The sequence below is a fragment of the Halichoerus grypus genome, chromosome 1, assembly GCF_964656455.1.
Source record: "Halichoerus grypus chromosome 1, mHalGry1.hap1.1, whole genome shotgun sequence".
Taxonomy (NCBI): domain Eukaryota; kingdom Metazoa; phylum Chordata; class Mammalia; order Carnivora; family Phocidae; genus Halichoerus; species Halichoerus grypus.
Window position 1 is genome coordinate 59,066,110 of NC_135712.1, and position 22,155 is coordinate 59,088,264.

A 22,155-nucleotide genomic window follows, 5' to 3' on the forward strand; every position below is an offset into this window, starting at 1 on the left:
AGGTAAGAAAAAAGCTCCAAAAATATCAATGTTTAAATAGTGAAACAAATAAAAAGCATACAGCACTTTTCTTAAGTGAAAATCGTAAATTCCCACTGGACAGAAGATGTATACTGCTCTGTCTGATTAATGTGAAATTCAATTTACATCAATCTGCTCAGGAAGGGGGAGTGTTAAATTTATCTGATGTGTTAATTTCATGTTTTTAGAGCATAAACAGCCAAAAGCAGCACTAGGGTTTCGACTGTCACGGAAGAGATTATTTGGACGCTATAAAAAGGCAAAGAGAAAAATATTTCTGCAACTATAACAAAAAGACTAAACAGTAAAAAAACGGGTAAAAGTTGCATGTTGACCATAGTACCTAGAGCCCACTCTATAGTGGTTATGTAGGGGATTTCACAATGTATTGGAGATATCCACATTTGTGCGTTGAGAGGGAAGAGCTGAAATGCAGAAGCTAGGGATCCAGACACAGGCTGGTTTTACTCCTGTTCCTCTACAGTTCACTTCGGCAGAGTGATAATATTCCAAATAAGCTAGTTTCCATACTTTTTAAAAGATGACACTAAAAACATAAATATTTCTGAAAGAAAAATCACTCAAACTTCTTAAAACCTCAATCTGATACAATACTTAGGTACGCTAACCAAAAGAATGGTTTCAGACACAGTTCCCAGATAATCATACAATGAAGGACAGAGTTCCCTTATGGAAAACACCCTGTCCCAAGATGCTTCCAAGCTGAAATCTGGGAATTTCTGGCAAGAGTATATAAATTGATCATCACAGTTACGTAACTGCATGCACAGAAAGGCTGTCCCTAAAGACCAAATATAATGGAAAAACTTCATTTTCCTTCCTCTGCAGGGAAAAACCTGGTTCTTCCCCACTGTCTTTGTCTCCTGTGTGTCTCCTTTACCCTTTCAGAGAACACCTCACTTCTGGCACTACGGTCACCAAATGTGTTGAAGGTTCTTCCCCACACCAACAAGCAACTAACTCGGACATGCAGCATGGTATCCAAGAATTCAACTCAGTTCTGATACTATCTACCCCAAAGACAGTGTCAGATCCCACAGGTTAAGGGCTCAGTCCCATAAGACTCTCCCCCCTCCCCCCACTCCCCAGCTTCAGATGCCAGTCACAAACCCAGGTTATCTATCACCTGTGCTTCTGATCAATTGGCTATAGATCAGAGGTTCCAACCACCCCGTCCTTGGGTTTGATAATTTGCTACAGTAGCTCACAGAACTCAGGGAAACATTTATGTTTACCTGTTTATTAAAGAACATGATGAAGGATAGAGATGAAAATCCTTTCCCTCTCTCTCTTTTTTCCCCCTTTGCTAGTTTACTGATGGTTACCAGAAGGGAGGTTGGTGGGGGGATGGCTTAAATAGGTAATTGGGATTAAGGAGTGCACCTGTTGTGATAAGCACTTTGTGTTGTAAGGAAGTATTGAGTTACTATATTGTTCACCTCAAACTAATATTACACTGCATGTTAACTAGAATTTAAATAAAAACTTTATTATTTTTTTAAGATTTTATTTACTTATTTGACAGAGAGAGACGCAGCGAGAGAGGGAACACAAGCAGGGGGAGTGGGAGAGGGAGAAGCAGGCCTCCCGTGGAGCAGGGAGCCCAATGCGGGGCTCGATCCCAGGACCCTGGGATCATGACCTAAGCCGAAAGCAGCCGCTTAACGACTGAGCCACCCAGGCGCCCCTTAAATAAAAACTTTAAAAAAAGAGGGAAGTTTATAGCAATACAGGCCTACTTCAAGAAGCAAGAAAAATCTCCAACAACCTAACCTTATACCTAAAGGAGAAAAAGAAAGAACCCCAAAACCAGCAGAAGGAAGGAGATAATATTAGAGCAGAAATAAACCAAATAGAAACAAAACAAAACCAAAAAAAGAACGTATCAGTGAAAAGATCAACAAAATTGATAAAGTTTTAGGCAGACTCCTCAAAAAGGAGAGAGAAGGAGGGCTCCAGCAAAACCAGAAATGGAAGAGGAGATATAACAAACCCCATGGCAATGAAAGATTTAGAAAGTAACCTGCTTGCCCGGGACAGGACACATGTTCAGAAAAGACCTGAGAAGACCCTAAGCTTTCCCCACCCACCGGAGCGCACCCCAGAGGAATCCAAAGAGATCTTGAGGAGGGCCACTGGCCTGGCGGATACACCCCTGTTCTCCTCACGGTCCACCACTACAGCAATACTCCTTGGGTAGCCTTGCTCTGTTGTTCTTTCTAAATATAAATAATCCTTGACCAGGTAACATATTCCATGAATTCACCCTGAGGCAACTCCCTAGGCTAATCCGATCGCCTCCCCCCCTGAAGAGTGGCTCAGGAGCTCCGCCTTTCGGGGGCCTGCCACAGACACAGTGCAGAGGAGGCCAGGGATTCGAATTTCTCCTACTTGCCAGCTCAGCTTGCCCCTTGTGCATAAAGTGAGGTATGGGAGGATCCTGAGCACAAGAGCTTCTGTCCCCATGTACTTGGGGTGTCAATGTGGATGTGTTCACCTGCCTGGAAGTTCCTTGAACCCTGTACTTTTGGGATTTTATGGAGGCTTCATCATGTAGCTATGACTGATGTTAACTCCATTTCAGCCTTTTTCCTTTTTCAAGAGAATGGGGGGCAAGGCCAAAAATTCCAAGTTTCTGATCATGGCTTGGTCTTTCTGGTGACCAACCCTCATCCAAGAGCCATCCAGGAGCCAACCCAGAGCTATCTCATTAGAACAAAAGACACTCCTATCACTCAGGAAATTACAAGGGTTTCAGGAGTTCTGTGTCAGGAGCAGAGGTCAAAGATATTAGAACAAGAGATGTTCCTAGTACTCTTATCATTTAGGAAATTATAAGGGTTTTAGGAGCTCTGTTCCAGAAACCAGGGGCAGAGACCAATATGTATTTTCTACTAACTCACACGTAAGAATATAAAATATAAAGGTTTAAATAGAAATTGAAATATGAACTGTGCTGTTTAGAATCAACACCTCAAATGATGCTTAGTGATCAGTGCATGTTCTAGAACCCGTAAGTCAGAAGAATACTAACTAGACAGGGGACACTAGATAAGCACCTGGAAGTTTCTAAGCCTCAGTTTCCTCCTAAAAATGGTATCACCCTAAAAAACAAAAAACGAGACCTACATTGCCTGTCCTACAGGATTTTTTTTTTTAAAGATCTAATTTAAAACACACAGACACACACCCACACACACACCCCTGAATATATAGAACAAATTATCATGGAAGATAACACTATCTTAGGACAAGACCACCAGATATCTAAAAAGTGTCTTGAAGTTTTTAAAAGGAAATGAGAAATGATAAATAAATAACCCACACACTCGTGATTTGACTGAGTGCTGAAATCTGCTGCAGAACGCGAAAACAGTAGCAGGGTGGACAGCTGCATTTGGGATGAATAGGAACAGGGATGGATAAGCTAATGCATTCAATAATGCACCAGGCAGCCCCCAGGGAAAGAGTGGAAGCTAACAACGATTCTGTCTGAAAGAGTTTTAAAGCGAGCCAGGCAGTGCAAGTGTGGGCCCCCTGCCTGTCTGACAGACCTATGAGGAGCTTTACCAGCTTCGGATGCCATGCAGTTTCTAGCGTCTCGCCTGGATACCCAGGTGAGCATGGAGGGAAGGGCACTGAACATGATTCACAGAGGGGCTCCACTCCATAAGTGATTGCCCAAAACAATGCTAAAACGAGGAGTGGGGATATGGGGATACCTGACAGTCTATTTTCAATTCAGCTTCCCCACCTCTAGGCTAGCATGTGGGCTCACCCCAGCCTGCTCTCCCACAAGCTGCCTATGTGCTGGTTTACCAGTTTTTCCCCCAAATTAAAAAACTCCCTCTTAGGATAGGAGGAAATATGGCAGAGGAGTAGGGGACCCTATTTCAACTGGTCCCCGGAATTGAGCTGGATATCTATCAGACCACTCTGAGCACCCACGAAACCAGCCTGAGATGTAAGAAGATCTGGATCTCTACAAACAGAATATCGCAAGCGGTTGGTTTCGAGGTATGAAGCGGGGAGCGGTGATCCCGCGGGCAGATATCGGAGAATAAACGGCAGCGGGAGGGAGCTGGCCGTGGAGATCCTACACCGCCGGTGAGCGACAGCCTCGCGTGCTGGGGACGGGCACAGACTCGCAGACCGGTAGCGGCGGGGAAAGGACTTTAGGGCAGCCGCGGGGGCAGAACCCCGGAGTGGCGGGGTCGCGCGTGCGAACTGGGGGCGGCTGGCGGTTTTAGAAGCACAAAGGGCAGAGACGTGCCCCGACCTGGAGGCAGGACTGGGAGCGCTGCGGAGGGGCGCACAACCCAGGACGCTGCAGTTTATGGCAGCACGGACAGAAACGGAGACAGTGTGGCCTGGAGGGCTCACTGAAGAACAGACTGCAGTCTCTCTGCTCTGAGGCAGAGGGTTGGAAACGGTCTCTTCTGCTCTGACTCGCGGAAGAGACGCGGAAAGCCACCAGGGAAAGCCGCCAGAGAACAAAAGCCCCTAAAACTGATTCCCACTGAGCCCATCCCCCGCCACAGGGGCGCAGGGCAACTCCGCCCAAAGAGGGTTGCCTGAGTAACAGTGCGGCAGGCCCGTCCCCCAGAAGACAGGCTGGGAAAACAAGAGGACAGCAACCCTAAGGTCCCAAGAAAACAGGTGCATCTTGCTTGGGTCCTGGTCAATAATTTGGACTCTATACATTCCCTCAAACACTCATCAACAGAATGACTAGGAGGAGGAGCCCCCAAAATAGAAAAGACTCAGAGATTATGACTTATGCTGCAGATTTACAAATGGATGCAGATATAACCAAGATGTCGGAGATGGAATTCAGGCTAGCAATTGTGAAGACAATGGCTAGAATGGAGAAGTCAATTAATGGCAACATAGAGTCTCTAAGGGCAGAAATAAAAGGTGAATTGGCAGAACTTAAAAATGCTATCAGTGAGATCCAATCCAATCTAGATAATCTAACAGCTAGGGTAACTGAGGCAGAAGAGAGAATAAGCGACCTGGAAGACAATATAATAGATAAAAAGGGAAAAGAGGAGGCCAGGGAAAAACAACTCAGAATCCATGAAAATAGAATCACAGAAATAAGTGACACCATGAAGCGTTCCAATGTCAGAATAATTGGAATCCTGGAGGGAGTGGAGAGAGAGGACTAGAAGATGTATTTGAGCAAATCGTAGCTGAGAATTTCCCTAATCTGGGGAATGAAATAAACATTCGCATCCTAGAGGCAGAGAGGACCCCTCCCAAGATCAAGGAAAACAGGCCAACACCCCCGCATGTAATAGTAAAACTTGCAAATCTTAGAACCAAGGAAACCATCTTAAGGGCAGTTAGGGGGAAGCGATTCCTTATGTACAGAGGGAGGAACATCAGAATAATGTCAGACCTGTCCACAGAGACCTGGCAAGCCAGAAAGGCCTGGCAAGACATATTCAGGGTACTAAATGAGAAGAACATGCAGCCAAGAATACTTTATCTGGCAAGGCTTTCATTTAGAATGGATGGAGAGATGCAGAGCTTCCACGACTGGCAGAAACTGAAAGAATATGTGACCACTAAGCTGTCCCTCCAAGAAATATTAAGGGGGGGGTCTATAAAAGGAGAAAGACCCCAAGAGTGATATACAACAGAAATTTATAGGGACAATCTATAAAAACAATGTCTTCACAGGCAACATGATGACAATTAATTCATATCTTCCAATAATCACTCTCAACGTGAATGGCCTAAATGCTCCCATAAAACGGCACAGGGTTACAGATTGGATAAAAAGACAGGACCCATCCATACGCTGCCTACAAGAGACTCATTTTGAACCTAAAGATACATCCAGACTGAAAGTGAAGGGATGGAGATCCATCTTCCATGCCAGTGGACCTCAAAAGAAAGCTGGGGTCACAATTCTTATATCAGACAAATTAGATTTTAAACTAAAGTCTGTAATTAGAGACACAGAAGGACACTGTATCATTCTTAAAGGGTCTATCCAACAAGAAGATCTAACAATTGTAAATATCTATGCCCCCAACATGCGAGCAGCCATCTACATAAGCCAACTGTTAACCAAAATAAAGAGTCATATTGATAACAATATGTTAATTGTAGGAGACCTCAATACTCCACTCTCAGCAATGGACAGATCATCTAAGCAGAAAATCAACAAGGAAACAAGAGCTTTGAATGATACATTGGACCAGATGGACCTCATAGATATTTACAGAACATTCCACCCTAAAACAACAGAATACTCATTCTTCTCGAGCGCACATGGAACTTTCTCCAGAATAGACCACATACTGGGTCACAAATCAGGTCTCAACTGATACCAAAAGACTGAGATTATTCCCTGCATATTCTCAGACCACAATGCTTTAAAACTGGAACTCAATCACAAGAAAAAATTTGGCAGAAATTCAAACACTTGGAAGCTAAAGACCACTCTGCTCAAGAATGTTTGGGTCAACCAGGAAATCAAAGAAGAACTTAAACAATTCATGGAAATCAATGAGAATGAAAACACATCGGTCCAAAATCCTATGGGATACTGCAAAGGTGGTCCTAAGGGGGAAATACATAGCCATCCAAGCCTCACTCAAAAAAATAGAAAAATCCCAAATTCACCAACTAACTCTACACCTTAAAGAACTAGAGAAAAAGCAACAAACGATGCCTAAGCCACGCATTAGAAGAGAAATAATTAAAATTAAAGCAGAGATCAATGAATTAGAAGCCAGAAACACAGTAGATCAGATCAATGAAACTAGAAGTTGGTTCTTTGAAAGAATAAGATCGATAAACCACTGGCCAGACTTATCCAAAAAAAAGAGAAAGGACCCAAATTAATAAAATTATGAATGAAAGGGGAGAGATCACAACTAACACCAAGGAAATAGAAACAATTATTAGAAATTATCAATAACTATATGCCAATAAACTGAGCAATCTGGATGAAATGGAGGCCTCCCTGGAAACCTATAAGCTGCCAAGACTGAAACAGGAAGAAACTGACAACCTGAATATGCCAATAACCAGTAACGAGATTGAAGCAGTGATCAAAAACCTCCCAAAAAACAAGAGTCCAGGGCCTGATGGATTCCCTGGGGAATTCTACCAAACATTCAAAGAAATAATACCTATTCTACTGAAGTTGTTTCAAAAAGTAGAAACAGAAGGAAAACTTCCAAACTCATTCTATGAGGCCAGCATTACCTTAATCCCCAAACCAGGCCAAGACCCCATCAAAAAGGAGAATTTCAGACCGATATCCCTGATGAATATGGATTCCAAAATCCTCAACAAAATCCTAGCTCATAGGATCCAACAATACATTAAAAGGATCATCCACCACAACCAAGTGGGATTTATCCCTGGGATGCAAGGGTGTTTCAACATTCACAAATCAATCAATGTGATAGAACACATTAGTAAGAGGAGGGAGAAGAACCATATGGTCCTCTCAATTGATGCAGAAAAAGCATTTGACAAAATACAACATCCTTTCCTGATTAAAACTCTCCAGAGTATAGGGATAGAGGGAACATTCCTCAAGTTCATAAAATCCATCTATGAAAAACCCACAGCGAATATCATCCTCAATGGGGAAAAGCTGAGAGCCTTTCCCTTAAGATCAGGAACACGTCAAGGATGCCCACTCTCACCACTATGGTTCAACATAGTACTAGAAGTCCTAGCAACAGCAATCAGACAACAAAAAGAAATAAAAGGTATTCAAATTGGCAAAGAAGAAGTCAAACTCTCTCTTTTCGCAGACGACATGATACTTTATGTGGAAAACCCAAAAGACTGCACCCCCAAATTACTAGAACTCATACAGCAATTCATTAATGTGGCAGGATACAAAATCAATGCACAGAAATCAGTTGCTTTCTTATACACTAACAACGCAACTGTAGAAAGAGAAATTAGAGAAACGATTCCATTTACAATAGCACCAAAAACCATAAGATACCTCGGAATAAACCTAACCAAAGAGGTAAAGGATCTATACTCTAGGAACTACAGAACACTCACGAAAGAAATTGAAGAAGACACAAAAAGATGGAAAAATATTCCATGCTCATGGATCGGAAGAATAAACATTGTTAAAATGTCTATGCTACCCAGAGCAATCTATACCTTCAATGCTATCCCGATCAAAATTCCAATGACATTTTTCAAAGTGCTGGAACAAACAATCCTAAAATTTGTATGGAATCAGAAAAGACCCCGAATCGCCAAGGAAATGTTGAAAAAGAAAAACGAAGCTGGGGGCATCACGTTGCCCGATTTCAAGCTATATTACAAAGCTGTGATCACCAAGACAGCATGGTACTGGCACAAAAACAGACATACAGACCAGTGGAACAGAATAGAGAACCCAGATATGGACCCTCAACTCTAAGGTCAAATAATCTTTGAAAAAGCAGGGAAAAACATGCAATGGAAAAAAGACAGTCTCTTCAATAAATGGTGCTGAGAAAATTGGACAGCCACGTGCAGAAGAATGAAACTCAACCATTCTCTAACACCATTCACAAAGATAAAGTGGATGAAAGACTTCAATGTGAGACAGGAATCCATCCAAATCCTAGAGGAGAACATAGGCAGTAACCTCTTTGACATCGGCCACAGCAACTTCTTTCAAGATACATCTCCAAAAGCTAGTGAAACAGAAGCAAAAATGAACTTTTGGGACTTCATCAAGATAAAAAGCTTCTGCACAGCAAAGGAAACAGTCAACAAAACAAAGAGGCAACCCACAGAATGGAAGAAGATATTTGCAAATGACACTACAGATAAAGGGCTGGTATCCAAGATCTATAAAGAACTTCTCAAACTCAACACCCAAAAAACAAATAATCAAGTCAAAAAGTGGGCAGAAGATATGAAAAGACACTTCTCTGAAGAAGACATACAAATGGCTAACAGACACATGAAAAAATGTTCATCATCATTAGCCATCAGGGAAATTCAAATCAAAACCACACTGAGATACCACCTTACACCAGTTAGAATGGCAAAAATGGACAGGGAAAGAAACAACAAATGTTGGAGAGGTTGTGGAGAAAGGGGAACCCTCTTACACTGTTGGTGGGAATGCAAGTTGGTACAGCCACTTTGGAAAACAGTGTGGAGGTTCCTCAAGACATTAAAAATAGAGCTACCCTATGACCCAGCAATTGCACTACTGGGTATTTACCCCAAAGACACAGATGTAGTGAAAAGAAGGGCCATATGCACCCCAACGTTCATAGCAGCAATGTCCGCAATAGCCAAACTGTGGAAAGAGCCGAGATGCCCTTCAACAGATGAATGGATAAAGAAGACGTGGTCCATATATACAATGGAATATTACTCAGCCATCAGACAGGATGAATACCCAACTTTTACATCAACATGGATGGGACTGGAGGAGATTATGCTAAGTGAAATAAGTCAAGCAGAGAAAGTCAATTATCATATGGTTTCACTTATTTGTGGAACATAAGGAATAGCATGGAGGACACTAGGAGAAGGAAGGGAAAAATGAGGGGGGGGGAATTGGAGGGAGAGATGAACCATGACAGACTATGGACTCTGAGAAACAAACAGGGTTTTAGAGGGGAGGGGGGAGGGGGGATTGGTTAGCCCGGTGATGGGTATTAAGGAGGGCACGTACTGCATGGAGCACTGGGTGTTATACGAAAACAATGGATCATGGATCACCACAGCAAAAACTAATGATATATTTTATGGTGACTAACATAACATAATAAAATTAAAAAAATAAATAAATAAAAAAACAAAAAACAAAACAAAACAAAAACGCCCTCTTCTACTTAGCCATATTTCTATCTCTCTCAGAAGATGGGGCCCATGAATTCCTATTTTTAAAAAGCTCCTCGGGGGATTATAATGCACGATAGCCAAGTCTATGTCATTCCTAAGTATTTTTCTTATGGTGCCTTCTGTTGTAATTATTTTTAGTATTCGGGTACCATTTTTCACTTCATTTAGACTGAAAACTCCTAGAAGGTAAGTGTTTAACACTTTTTTCCAAGTCCCCCTCCCTGGACTTAGGAGAGAGCCTAGTACCCAGTAAACGTCAGTAAAGCTGGTTGGCTGAAAGAATAAATTCCATCAAACAGAATCAAAGAATGAGTGAACAAATGAATGCCATGGTTTGAGGGATGTCAAAGGGCCAGTTTGTCCACTGGCTGGCCATAGGACCCTCAAATCCTCAAATCCCCATCACTGACATTTTGGGCACTGTTTCCAGACAACACCTGTGAAAATATAAGCAGTTTCCTGAGAGGGATAACATCAACTGAGGATCACAGTAAAAAAGCATGTGGGGCTTGAGGGACAAAGGGAAGAGATAAAAGCATATTCCAGGAAAGGCCCAGAGCTCTGGTGCAAGAGAGGGCAGGACTGCAGGCAATGTGGAGGTTAATAAGGGAAGGACAGAGGTGCTTCTCAGGGAAGAACTGAGAAATCAGGGGCTCAGGAAGGGCTGGGGGAGGATGCTGAAAACAAACCCCACTTCTTCCTAATTTTATCCAGGGCTGGCCATAAATTTGAGAGAGGAAGGGAGAGAGGAGCAATGGAAGAACTAAAGGCAGCTTTGAAAGAGAACATGCTAACAAGCAGATTAAAAATACAGTTCAAATTCCAATACCACCACATCAAAAGGCCTAACTTGGTGTGTACACCAGGGTTTTGTTGTATTACCTAAGCAAGTGAATTCTCAGGGTCTGGGAATATTTGTTCATGTTGAGATTGTATTACGATATTGTATTGAAATTTTATAATACCATTTCCATAACTACTTTTAAAAGAAAAGAGATAGATAAAAATAGGAGGGAGAGAGAGAGAAAGAAAGAAAGGAAGAAAAGAAAAGAAAGAAAATTAAAGAAAAGAAAAGAAAGAAATAAAGGAAGAAGGGAAGGAAGAAGCCAGGAAAGCTGGCCCTTGCACAGGGGACAGGCCAGTGAGGGGAAAACCCCAGGTGTCAAAAACAGATGTGGATGCAGGAGCTGGAGGATGAGGACACAGCTGACATCCGAGTAATGGGCATAGCAAATGATTTCCATGTCCAGGTGGATAGGCCACAGAACCACCTGTGTTTTGCCAATCTGGTGAGAGTTTAGTTTCTACAGTGAGTAACCCATTATATTCCTTGAGCTCATTATTAGAAAAAAATGCTTGAAGACACTATCAAGTTAAATTACAAGAGAGGAAGCAAATGAACTCATTCACTCACTGACTCATTTATACTCAACAAATGTATACTTGGTGTCCACTGAGGTACTAGGAGAAACTCTGATAAACACAGAAAAGAGGCTCTCCAGACACGCTCAATCCCACTGACATTTCTTGGTTTCTGCTCACAGTATCTACCTCTGAGCTTTTTCCCCACCTTTAATATCCCGACCTTCTTGGAACAAAATCACCCAACTTAATTTCTAGAACAAAGAAAAACATGTAGAGAGCCAGGGATTTGCAGGAAGGCAACACAAAGGAGGTTTGTATTTAATAGCTCCTTTCTTCTCATATGTTTCTGGCATTACTTGTCATTTGTTAATTGCTACTTTATTTTTCATCTGCAACCATCTAAAGTAAGTTGCCATATAACTGAAAAATATGGCTGTCTTAGGGAACCACCACCTAGATGCAATTTAACATTTAACACAGAAGCAGGGTGGTATAGGAAAAAGTATCTGACTCAGAATCAAAAAGACCAGACTCTCGTTGTGGATTAGCTACTCTTACCTTATCTCGTTTACTCTCTCCAGACCTTACTTTTAACATCTGTAAAATGACAGGCAGGATTAGACGATCCCTGAGGTGACTTCCTACTCTAAGATTTTTTTGCTCTAAAGTTTTGTAGTAAAAAAATTATTATGTGTTTTCTAACTCTGGCACTTAAAAAAAAAAATGTAGTACCCATTCTGAACATTTAAAAATAGACACCTGAAAATAATTCACAGATACGAGACAAAAAGTTCTAAGATCTTTAAAAAAAAATTGGCACATCATGCTATTATGAAATCCCCATTTAGTGATTTTTATATTTAAACAGTTTAATTGGAATGAAATCTCAAGTTCTTCAGATTTTTCTTCTACAAGTTTCTTCTGGCATGTAAATTTCACAGGCCACTTTTAACTTCACCACTGAATTTCCACTCCCTTCATGCCCTCACTCATGTTGCTTCCCCTTTATAGCACCTCCAGTTTCCCTCCTTTATCCAGCAAATCCTGCTAGCCAATCCTTTTTCAGTAGGCTATCATTCCAATTCCTTGTATCAGTCACTGGATCCTGAGAACTTAGAAACAAATTATGGGAAAGAGTTTTCTATGCTGCCTTTTTCCCCCCAACTGAAGATTCCCCCTGGCATACTGTAAAGAAAGGGAAATTGACTAGGTCATCCTTCTGCTTAAAATCGGTCAAGAATTCACCTTTATTTAACAAAGAATCCCTAAACTCCTTGTCTTGGCATTCAAGGCCTTTCACAGGTTGATGAACTTGAGAACCACATAGCTGATGATCTTCCAACCAACCTGGATGGCTACACTACACGCCATTACCTCATCTCCTCGTCCCCACCTAGGAGCATTCTACTTACGGTACGGAGTCCAGCTCATGACCCACCTTCCTGATAAAGCCCTTCCTGGCACTCTGTAGGAGCCTCCTCAATCCCTGTGACACCTCGTTCTGCTAAATTCTCAGCAACAGAGGGGATGCACTGTGCAGTTTATGATGCTGCTCAACACCTGTCCTATTTCTAGATCTTGTCTTCCCCACAGAACTGTGAGGCCAGGCATTAGGCTCCTGTGTATCCACCCCAGGGCCTGATGCTGTCACAGGGTTACACAACTACTGGGGGCACCATTTCCCTCTACGTAACAATGATTTCACACACCATTCATTCAAGTTTCACCCTGAATGGCTAACAGAGTTGCCGGTGAGAGAAGTGAATACACACAAGAACATAAACTGTACCCGCCCCCAAATAAACAAATGGTTCCTTTTAAAGCCATGATTTTGGTTCAAGGGTGCAAAGTTGAACTTGGAAATGAAAAGAAGAAAATGTATTTAATTTTAAGATGATAGGACAAAGCAAGTTTTATTTGAAGACAAATTCTATGTCATTCACAAGCCTAAGAGGGAGCTGATATAAAGGTATCAAAAATCTCTAAACAAGGTGTGGAACAAAAGATGGAGGAGTGGGAGAAATCACCTTGGCAGGTCTGTCCTCCTAGATGAATGTTCCCTGTGTCCCTAATTAACATGCTCTGTGCAGACAGGGATTTCTACCAATGAGAATTACTGGCGTATAAACCAAACTCTGTCTTCTGAATTGTAAGATGGTCCAAGGTGCAATGCTAGGACACCAGAAGACAAGAGAAAAAGCATAATACTTGCTTCCATCAAAAAGGAAAGCATGGACATTAGCATATTTTAATTAAAATTTTTTTTGCTTACATTTCTCAGTTAAAAGTTTCTAGTTTGGGATGTAATACAGAAAAACAGGGATTACCACATTTTATAATGGATGACGTACTTTTTAGAGTTTATTTCAGAATTCTTCAGGAGGAAAAATGTCCTAAAAACACCACGGTTTTCATGATAAAAATAACAGTACCTGTTTTCTTCCCTAAGGTCATTCTGCATGGCTTGAGTCTCCCGCGCCAACTTCTGGGATCTTGTGTAGTCTCTCCAGGCCCGCAGGACCTTCAGTTGGAACTTCCAGTTGGACAGGGTCCCAGCTTTTCCCAGCTTAATCCTGTGATCAAGGATCAGCTCGTGCCAGGCAGAGAAATACCGTTTTTGACACTGCAACGGAAACATGTGGAAAATCACCACGGATGAGCACTAGTTTCTCTAATATCTGATACCGAGAGCTGTCACCTCAGATTTCCCCCTCACACTTCTTCTAACAAATCTAGGAACTGTTGTCTTGATGGAAGAGAAGCAAAGTATAATTGCTTTCTGCTAATAATGACGACAAATATTCAAGTCATGCAGCTGAGGTACTCTCGGGCTCACGACTTAAACTCCAATACTTAGTTCTCATTGTAAGGCATCGGTCCGATGGGGATCCCGAGTAACAGTCACTTCGAAGACCCGAGTTAAGGGACTCGTTTGAAAAGCTTGAAACACCTGCTTCCAGTAGGCTTGCCAGCTTGTCTTGGAGTGTAAATACCACCTGAGTAATTCATTCCTATTACTAACGCTGCTGATGTCCTGCACAAAGGAACATGGAAGATCCCATGAGGAACAGAATGGGGGACTCTGGTCCCTGGAAATAAGACAGCTAAAACAACAGCTTCAGCTGAGCCACCACTGACCATGACAGAGCTCTGGTGAGTGCCTAGAGAGACCAGATGCTCAGGATGCTTGGGATCTTCCACTACATGCATCTGACAACAAGACAGGTTCTACTGAGCCTAAGGATGTCCCTAGAGAAGAACTTTACTCACGGTCCTAGTAAATCTCTCTAGCCCTTGCCTACATCTCCTACCTTCAAGGTAAACTTAATGTTCCCACTACATCACATAACTTTCAGCTCTTGACCTTACATCAACCACACTGTTTAACACTTTCCTATGTTCATACTAATTTCTTGGTCCTCCTTTTCTGCCCTTTCTTTGACTGGCTACTTCAGGACTCACTTCTCTCTGGAAGTTCTCCTGTTACCAACTGCTCTCCCCAAATATAAGTGTCCTTCCACTATGTTCCCAGAGCAACCTCTGCTTTCCATCAAAACACTCATTACACTGTATTATAACCACCTGTTTACTGGTTTCCACTAGACTGTGAGCCTCCATAAGGAAGGGACTCGGTCCCATGAATGAAAATGGCAAATCTGAGAGTTGTACCAAGTGTTGATAGCAATAAAATAGAAAGTAACCTCATAGAAAGTGACTCTGTGGGAGACAGAGGGGGTGCCTGATGACCAGCTTCAAGCACTTGCTAGCCCTACCAGGGTCAGCTGTTATTTACTGCTTCTATCTGTGTAACAACACTTATCTTTCACTATTTCAACATTTAGTAAGCAGCCACCACTGGGTTTAAATTGGGGAACTCTGAACAAAATTAAGAGGGCAAATAAATTAAAAGACTAATAACCTAAGGGAGCATATGTTAGAATTCTTAGAAATAGCCCATTTGGCTAGGAATGTTTTCTTACACAAGAATTCAGTTCTATTCCCATTTAGACAAATTACAGAATCTTCTTTATTATTATTTATTAGGAGAAACCATGGCAAACTTTAAAAAGCTCTCATTCCCTTTCCATTATGTCAAATGAGGGCGTACTGTCTAGACCTTCACCTTAGATCCCACGGAAAGAAGGGAAGAAGAGAAGACAGGGAGGGAGGGAGGAAGGGAGATTTGCTGAATACAGGATATGCCTGCAGTCATAAAAAGGCAAAGACACACAGCTGCCAGCTTGAGTTTTTGCATTATTACTTGTCTGTCTAACCCACAAAATAAAGCATGAAAAAAATATATTGTTAACTTGTGTGCCATAGTCAAAAGAAAATATCCTCTGTCTACCAGATTCATTTAAGAGACTCCTATTGATGTACAGCTATCTCTAATTTTAACTCCTGGAATATTTCTAATGATGAAATAGTATAAACATAATCCACCTGGACAATAATAACACTATTAATAGCGTGCTTCTTGGATTTCTACATTCCTTGTCTATTAAGTTCAAGGCATTACTGTAAGCACAATATTACATGCACTATTAATTTGTAGACCATCATTACAAAATAGAGAGACTGCAGATATTATTATGATTTACCTTACCAAGCTGAACTTCAAGGAGAGAAGAGTTAATGACTAAATTCACAGAGTGAAAAGTTAGTTGTACACCTAAGGCTAAAACCGAAACATTCTGGCATCCTGATGACCTAATCTATTAGGCAAAACGTCTCCTAAAAATGAAGGGCAAAATCTCTGCTTCTTTTATACCGAAAGAGAAAGAAGTCAGTACATAACTAACTATGGTAGAAGAGCACCACTGGAACATAACTGAATTTAAGAAGGGAAAATTTGAGTTCCTAAATGCTATAGTCAACATATTTCTTTAAAATAGTTAAGTTTAGACTTTGAAAGCAAAATGATCAGTTTTAAAGGTCTATAATTCAGTTTCACTACATAGAAGTTAGTAACAGCAAAGTGACAGACTCATAGCAACTGCTTTCTTGAAATCAAATTACTGGTTTTTCCTGCCTATTCAAAAGAGCAATCCCATTAAAATTTAAATGAAAAAATACAAGTGTGAACCAAGAATAGCCACTTATTCTTGATTCAGAGCAAACGTTATTCAGGCAAACAGGAGTCCCATAAATGTGCTTGGAGGAAAATATTTGGGAAAGGAAAATATTCTCAGTCCTGTCTTCTCTGGAAGATGCTAGCACTCTGCTTTTATTTAGAAGGGATGAGAAGTGGCATACTTCCATAGTCATGATCTATTTATTCTTTCTATTACCTCTCCCCCCCGCTGAGTCCCTGCTGTTCCCAGGCCTGCTTCTCCTCTTCAGTGCTACACTCGGGAGCAACAACCCTGCTCTATCCTTTTGCTCTCGGAAACAAGAACTATTATTTAAAAGCACAATCGGGTTGGAAGAGGAATACACTCTCTTTAATTCATTCTATTTAGTAAGTTCTATTTCAGAATTTAATGTTTTAACTAGCTGGATGACTAGGCTGACCTCCGTCCCTTTCTTACCTAGTTCCTTTATTTCTGCACCATGTTTTATTTCTGAAGGATTTTCAAATACAGTCATTGATTTTAACTTCCACATCGCTTTAACATAGTGGTGGTAGTGAAAATTAAGGCTTCCTACAGGTAAGTAAAATACTGAAAATCACGGTGGGAAGAACTGTTCCTAAATACTTTATCTCTAATAATTTATAAAATAAAATACTACAAAGTGAAATTTAGAAAGTTTTTAAGGGAAATGCTCTTCTCGTCTCAAAATCTTCTACAAGACATCATTTGATCGTTAAGGATTCCACTCAAGAGAAGAAATGACAGCTCGCCCTGCTAAATTTATTACCTGCACTGGAGTTGCCCTCGTTTTGTTGGCAAGAAAAGCTCTTCCCTGAAGTGTAATCACACTGCTGTCACGGAGAATGATTGACGTTAGGTGGAACAGCAATTTGCTATCTAATCTTCATTGTAATTCTAACCCCGTCACTAGAGATGCTTGTTCTGATTAATGAAGTGGGTAACTCATCAAAATTCCTCAGCTATTTCCCTTTTGTCAGAAAGCTCAATGATAATTGCATCAAAATTCTCAGTCATGGAAAAATAAACAATGCACTGTAAAGAGGACAAAAATGTCAACAAGTTTACAATTTATTTCTGCTGAACACAACTAACTGTGGTGCAACCAGTGGTCGAGGGGAGTTGGCCAAGGCTCTCCTCCACGTTAGCAAGAAAGCTACACGCCCCCTAGGACCCCAGGTGACTCCTTGCTGCTCCCTGGCTTTTAAAAGTAATAGGCGCTCTAAAGCTACCCAAGGAAGTAACTTTTTTCCTTTTGGGGACCACTCCAGCTATGCAAAAGCCCCACGAACCTTTGCAGTCCCTGGGGGTTGGGGAGAGGAGGATCCTATCAGGGCAAAATGAATGCCCCTGGGACGGAGTATCCTGTGTCCCACCCTACTCCTGATTTTCATACTTATGCCCCAAAGAAAAGAGAGGAAGTCATTGTGCCCCCTACCCCAGAGCATAAATACTCCTATAACTAATTACATTAGGGAAAATAGATTCAGTTCTCTGCACACAGTGCTAAGACCTGGACAATGCCTGGTTCCATGGAAAAGCCCAGAGGCCTACACTTTGACAACCACTGCTGTGTGAAATGCTAACCCTGGTTACAGACAAAAAGCTATTTTGTTATATCCTGGAAGATGCAATGCTCTTTTAACTTCTGTATTTAAGTTTTTTCTCTTTCCTTTTTTAAACTTAAAATAAAAACAAAAAACACCCTTATTACAGAAATTTAACAAACATACCCAAAAGTAGAACAGAAGAATAAACCCCTCATTCAGCTTTTAAAAATTACCAACATTTTGGGGCGCCTGGGTGGCTCAGTCGTTAGGCGTCTGCCTTCGGCTCAGGTCATGATCCCAGGGTCCTGGGATGGAGCCCCGCATCGGGCTCCCTGCTCAGTGGGGAGCCTGCTTCTCCCTCTCCCACTCCCCCTGCTTATGTTCCCTCTCTCGCTGTGTCTCTCTCTGTCAAATAAATAAATAAAATCTTAAAAAAAATAAAAAAAATAAAAATTACCAACATTTTGCTGATCTTATTTTCTCTTTCCATCCATTTTTTTTTCTGGAATATTTATAAATAAATCCCATACATCAGACATTATATCACTTCACTCATAAATGTGTGAGTATGTACTGCCAACATTAGGACATTTCGTAAATTCTTCTTAATTCTGCTAAGAACTTTAATCAATAATATTGCTTTTATTAATCTAATTCTGTTTTCACTTCAGAAATAATACAATTTCAGAAAGCAATTGCTTAGTCTTACCATACAGTAAATTCTTAATGAGCAAAACTCTCTGGGATCTTGTAAAGAAGAATGATCACAATACAGCCTATAACCTGACTATTCATTAGGACAGTCCTCCTTCCCCAACGTAGCTCAGGGCCTCGTGTCTTTAGGGAGGGCAGACCTGCTGCTTCCCATGAACTCTCCTTCTTCCTCTTCCAGACTTCCTTCCCCCCTCCACCAATCCCCACTCCCTGCCCATTCTCCCCCACCCCCAGCCACACACACTCGAACTACCGAGAGTAGAGCTCACCTCAGAATATATTAGACAAATGTTAGGTTCACCTCCAGGGTAGTCTGACAGTAAGACAATGATGTGATGTCATTTGTTTCTATGTTTCTATGTCATTTGGTTCTCAAGATCCTTAAAAATAGTCACCTGAAATGTCTAGTATTTAGGGGAAAAGATATTCTACGCTGTAAAATTTTACGGAATGGGCTCCATTTATGCTAAAGGCTCTTATTTCTTTAAAAGCAGAATTTAATCAGTACTTTTTTCAAAAGACAAAAAATTACTTATACACGAATTGGAACCTCTGGCTCAAAAACGGCTTCATGGCATTTTGAAAAGCAAAACACCAACATGATATTTTGGTAAAATGGCCTTCACTGTCCCTTCTGGGAGAATGGGAAACGTGAGTGACTCATAGGGCGAGGGTAAGGAAGAAAGAACAGCAGAATAAACAACCTCCTTACTAATGCCGATAAAATTTTACTTGGAAATTTCCCAGAGTTAGCTGTATGAAGTAATATATAATGATGTTTCAAACCCCTCCTAAAATGCATACCACACGTGCTCTTTGGCAATAAGCTTAGAGGGAGAGTTACATGAATCCCAACGTCCTTCACGTGTGTGCCTGACATTTCTTTCTCTGAAGTTTTATTTGCAAAGAGGCTTTTCCTTCATTTCCTTCCTCAAACATAGAGAGGATGGTTGCTATGTTTCCCCTTAGAAATGGCTTTACTTCAGTGGCATGTAGGCAGTCCCGACAGAACGAAGATCTTTGGGGATGAATCGTGCTATATAAATGAGGTACTTAACTACAGTTTTCATCATCTTGTCAGAAAAATCCAGGCTTCTTTTCCATATATCTCCATGTTCCCCTGGTTTAGTGTGGGGTGGCCTTTTGGAAGGTGCTATGCCGTAAGCACAACATTAACAATGATTCCTTTGGGTCACTATAATCTTACTCTCTAACAGAAAAATCCAACCAAACAAGCAAACCAAAACTTCCCGCACAGAATTAAGATTTGTTAGTATCAACTCATCTTTCATTGTTCTCTTCAACTTTCACAAGCAGCAAAGATCACAGACTTTTTTTTTTTTTTTTTTTAAAGATTTTATTTATTTATTTGAGAGAGAGAGAATGAGAGACAGAGAGCATGACAGGGAGGAGAGCCAGAGGGAGAAGCAGACTCCCCGCTGAGCAGGGAGCCTGATGTGGGACTCGATCCCAGGACTCCAGGATCATGACCTGAGCCGAAGACAGTCGCTTAACCAACTGAGCCACCCAGGCGCCCCAAGATCACAGACTTTCTTATCTTCTTAAGAAAACATAAAATGTATTTCAGAACAGGGTTAGAATTAAGAAGGCCATTTCCCAAATAGTATAAGAGTTTCACAGTTAATCCCTTGTTGTTTCTGCTAATTAGCAATGATATGAGGATTGCTGTATCTCCCCAAGAGATTTCACTGCAAGATCAGATAAAATAGGATGGAAAATGGAAGTAGAAAGTTTCTATACAGAAAGAGATGTTTGATATCACAAAGAGACCAGGCAATGAAATATGTGGGGAAGATGCATGCACAGCACTGCACCTGAACCTCTGTTTGGATAAGAGGGCCAGCTCTGTTTCTCTCAGAAAGTCTCCTATTGAATAACTGGGCCCACATGTGATGTTAAAAGAGACTGTCTGGGGGAACAAATACAATCCAGAGTCAAAGCACAGAGAATTACAAGAATTAAAGGAGCTTGAACTGGAACTCCTCCTAGAAACAGATTCTTTAAAGTCTTCCTACAAATACTCTATATAGCTTGCTATTGGGCTTGTGCCAGTGAACCATTTTGAGGGTGCTGACAAGAGTTTCCTGTTATCTAGCCACTCACTGCAAGCCAGCTAGGCATTTTCCCCCTTTTTATCCTGTGGTCATATTTAGGCTGCTGAGTGTTCAAGTTTCATTACCCAAGGGCAGCTTTAGGCTCCTTTAGAACCAGGCTAGGAATGTGGACTAGGGCCAAGGTAATGAGCCCAGGGGTCTGCTACTCCGTGGCATTTACCAGAGGACTGTCCTGTCTCCAGCCAAGTCTACGTAAAAGCCTGAGGAGTCTGGTAGGGGGATTTTCCCCATGTCTCGTTACACTCATATACATGGGGGAAATCAAAATTACAGGTTCACTAGCCATGTTGCAAATAAATAACATAATCACACTGAAATGGAAGGGGAAGAACAGAACCTAACCTATAACCTACGTAATAATATTCTGGCTGAATGCAACTGAAAATGAAAATAATGTACCAATATTGTACTCTGGTTAGCGAATTTGTTTACGTAGCAGTATGGGTTAGCAATTCTGAAACTACTTTTATAGTATAGCAGGATTAAATAAGTAAATATATTTTGGTAATGAGTGCCAGATTTCTCACTGCCAGAGAAAGTAATTATAAATAAGCAAGGGGGAAAGGGTACACTGAAACGTGTGGTGCTGGATTAGGGTTGAAGGCATCATTATGAACTCATGATTATTTTAATAAACATACAGATAGTTATAGAAAGAAGTTATAAATAAGGAAGAGCAAAGGATACCATGGCCCCTGTGTTACTGCACTGGAATTCGAGGTATCAGTATGAACTCACGGATTTTAACATGTCTACAGACAGACAAACACAGAAATAATGTGTATATATGTGTGGGTTAGTATACACACATTTCCCAGCTCTGTCTGCTGAATAATGACACCCCAGTAGCAGTAATAGCACCCAGTATTCATATTTGGGTTTCTAAATACTATTCTCCAATAAAGAAACTAGAGTTCTGTGTAGAAGTGGTTGATTCCAGGGCTAGAAAGGGAAAATACAAGATGGGCCTGAATGTCCCATCGTGCCAGAAAGAAAGGAAGTGCTCAAAAAAGCATGGAAGCATTTTGAAAGAACAAAGAAGTCAAGATTTTCCAATGGCCAAAGTCAGAACAATTTGAGTAATAGAGTAAACAATAATAATAATCACCCACAAACTAAAATAAATACCCATGAGCCCATGCTGCTAAGAGGACATAACTGAATAAATAAATAAATAAATGGGGAGAAAGGACAGGTTTTCTTTCTAGAAGAATTTCAATTAATAAATGAAGAAGAAATGAGGGAAATACAAAATCATCATTAGACAAATACATTAATGTTACAGGCAAGACCTACCAATGGATGTTAAAATTAATAAGTGAAAGTTTAAGGAGAAACAGGATATTTGCATAATTTTACTGTATCTCTTCTAAGACATTCCAAAGGAGATATAGTAACTTTACAGTAGAG

General features: G+C 41.0%; 2 protein-coding genes across 4 annotated transcripts in view; one reads left to right on the top strand and one right to left on the bottom strand.

The window, feature by feature from the left end:
• ZDHHC23 (zDHHC palmitoyltransferase 23) overlaps positions 1-13,834 on the top strand; it is a 76,437-nt gene extending 62,603 nt beyond the window's left edge. The window contains exon 5 of the mRNA XM_036107154.2: positions 13,703-13,834. Within this exon, the coding sequence (XP_035963047.1) occupies positions 13,703-13,721 (19 nt within the window). The 3' untranslated portion in view covers positions 13,722-13,834. The remainder of the gene's footprint in view (positions 1-13,702) is intronic.
• The window catches only part of CCDC191 (coiled-coil domain containing 191), a 97,255-nt gene that overhangs the window by 49,605 nt on the left and 25,495 nt on the right, over positions 1-22,155 (bottom strand). For all 3 annotated transcript variants that reach the window (XR_013445275.1, XM_036107139.2, XM_078066261.1), the window contains one exon: positions 13,686-13,876. Coding sequence is in view for 2 of the 3 variants with exons in the window: in XM_036107139.2 (XP_035963032.2) it covers positions 13,686-13,876 (191 nt within the window). In the remaining variant the exon portion in view is untranslated. The remainder of the gene's footprint in view (positions 1-13,685; positions 13,877-22,155) is intronic.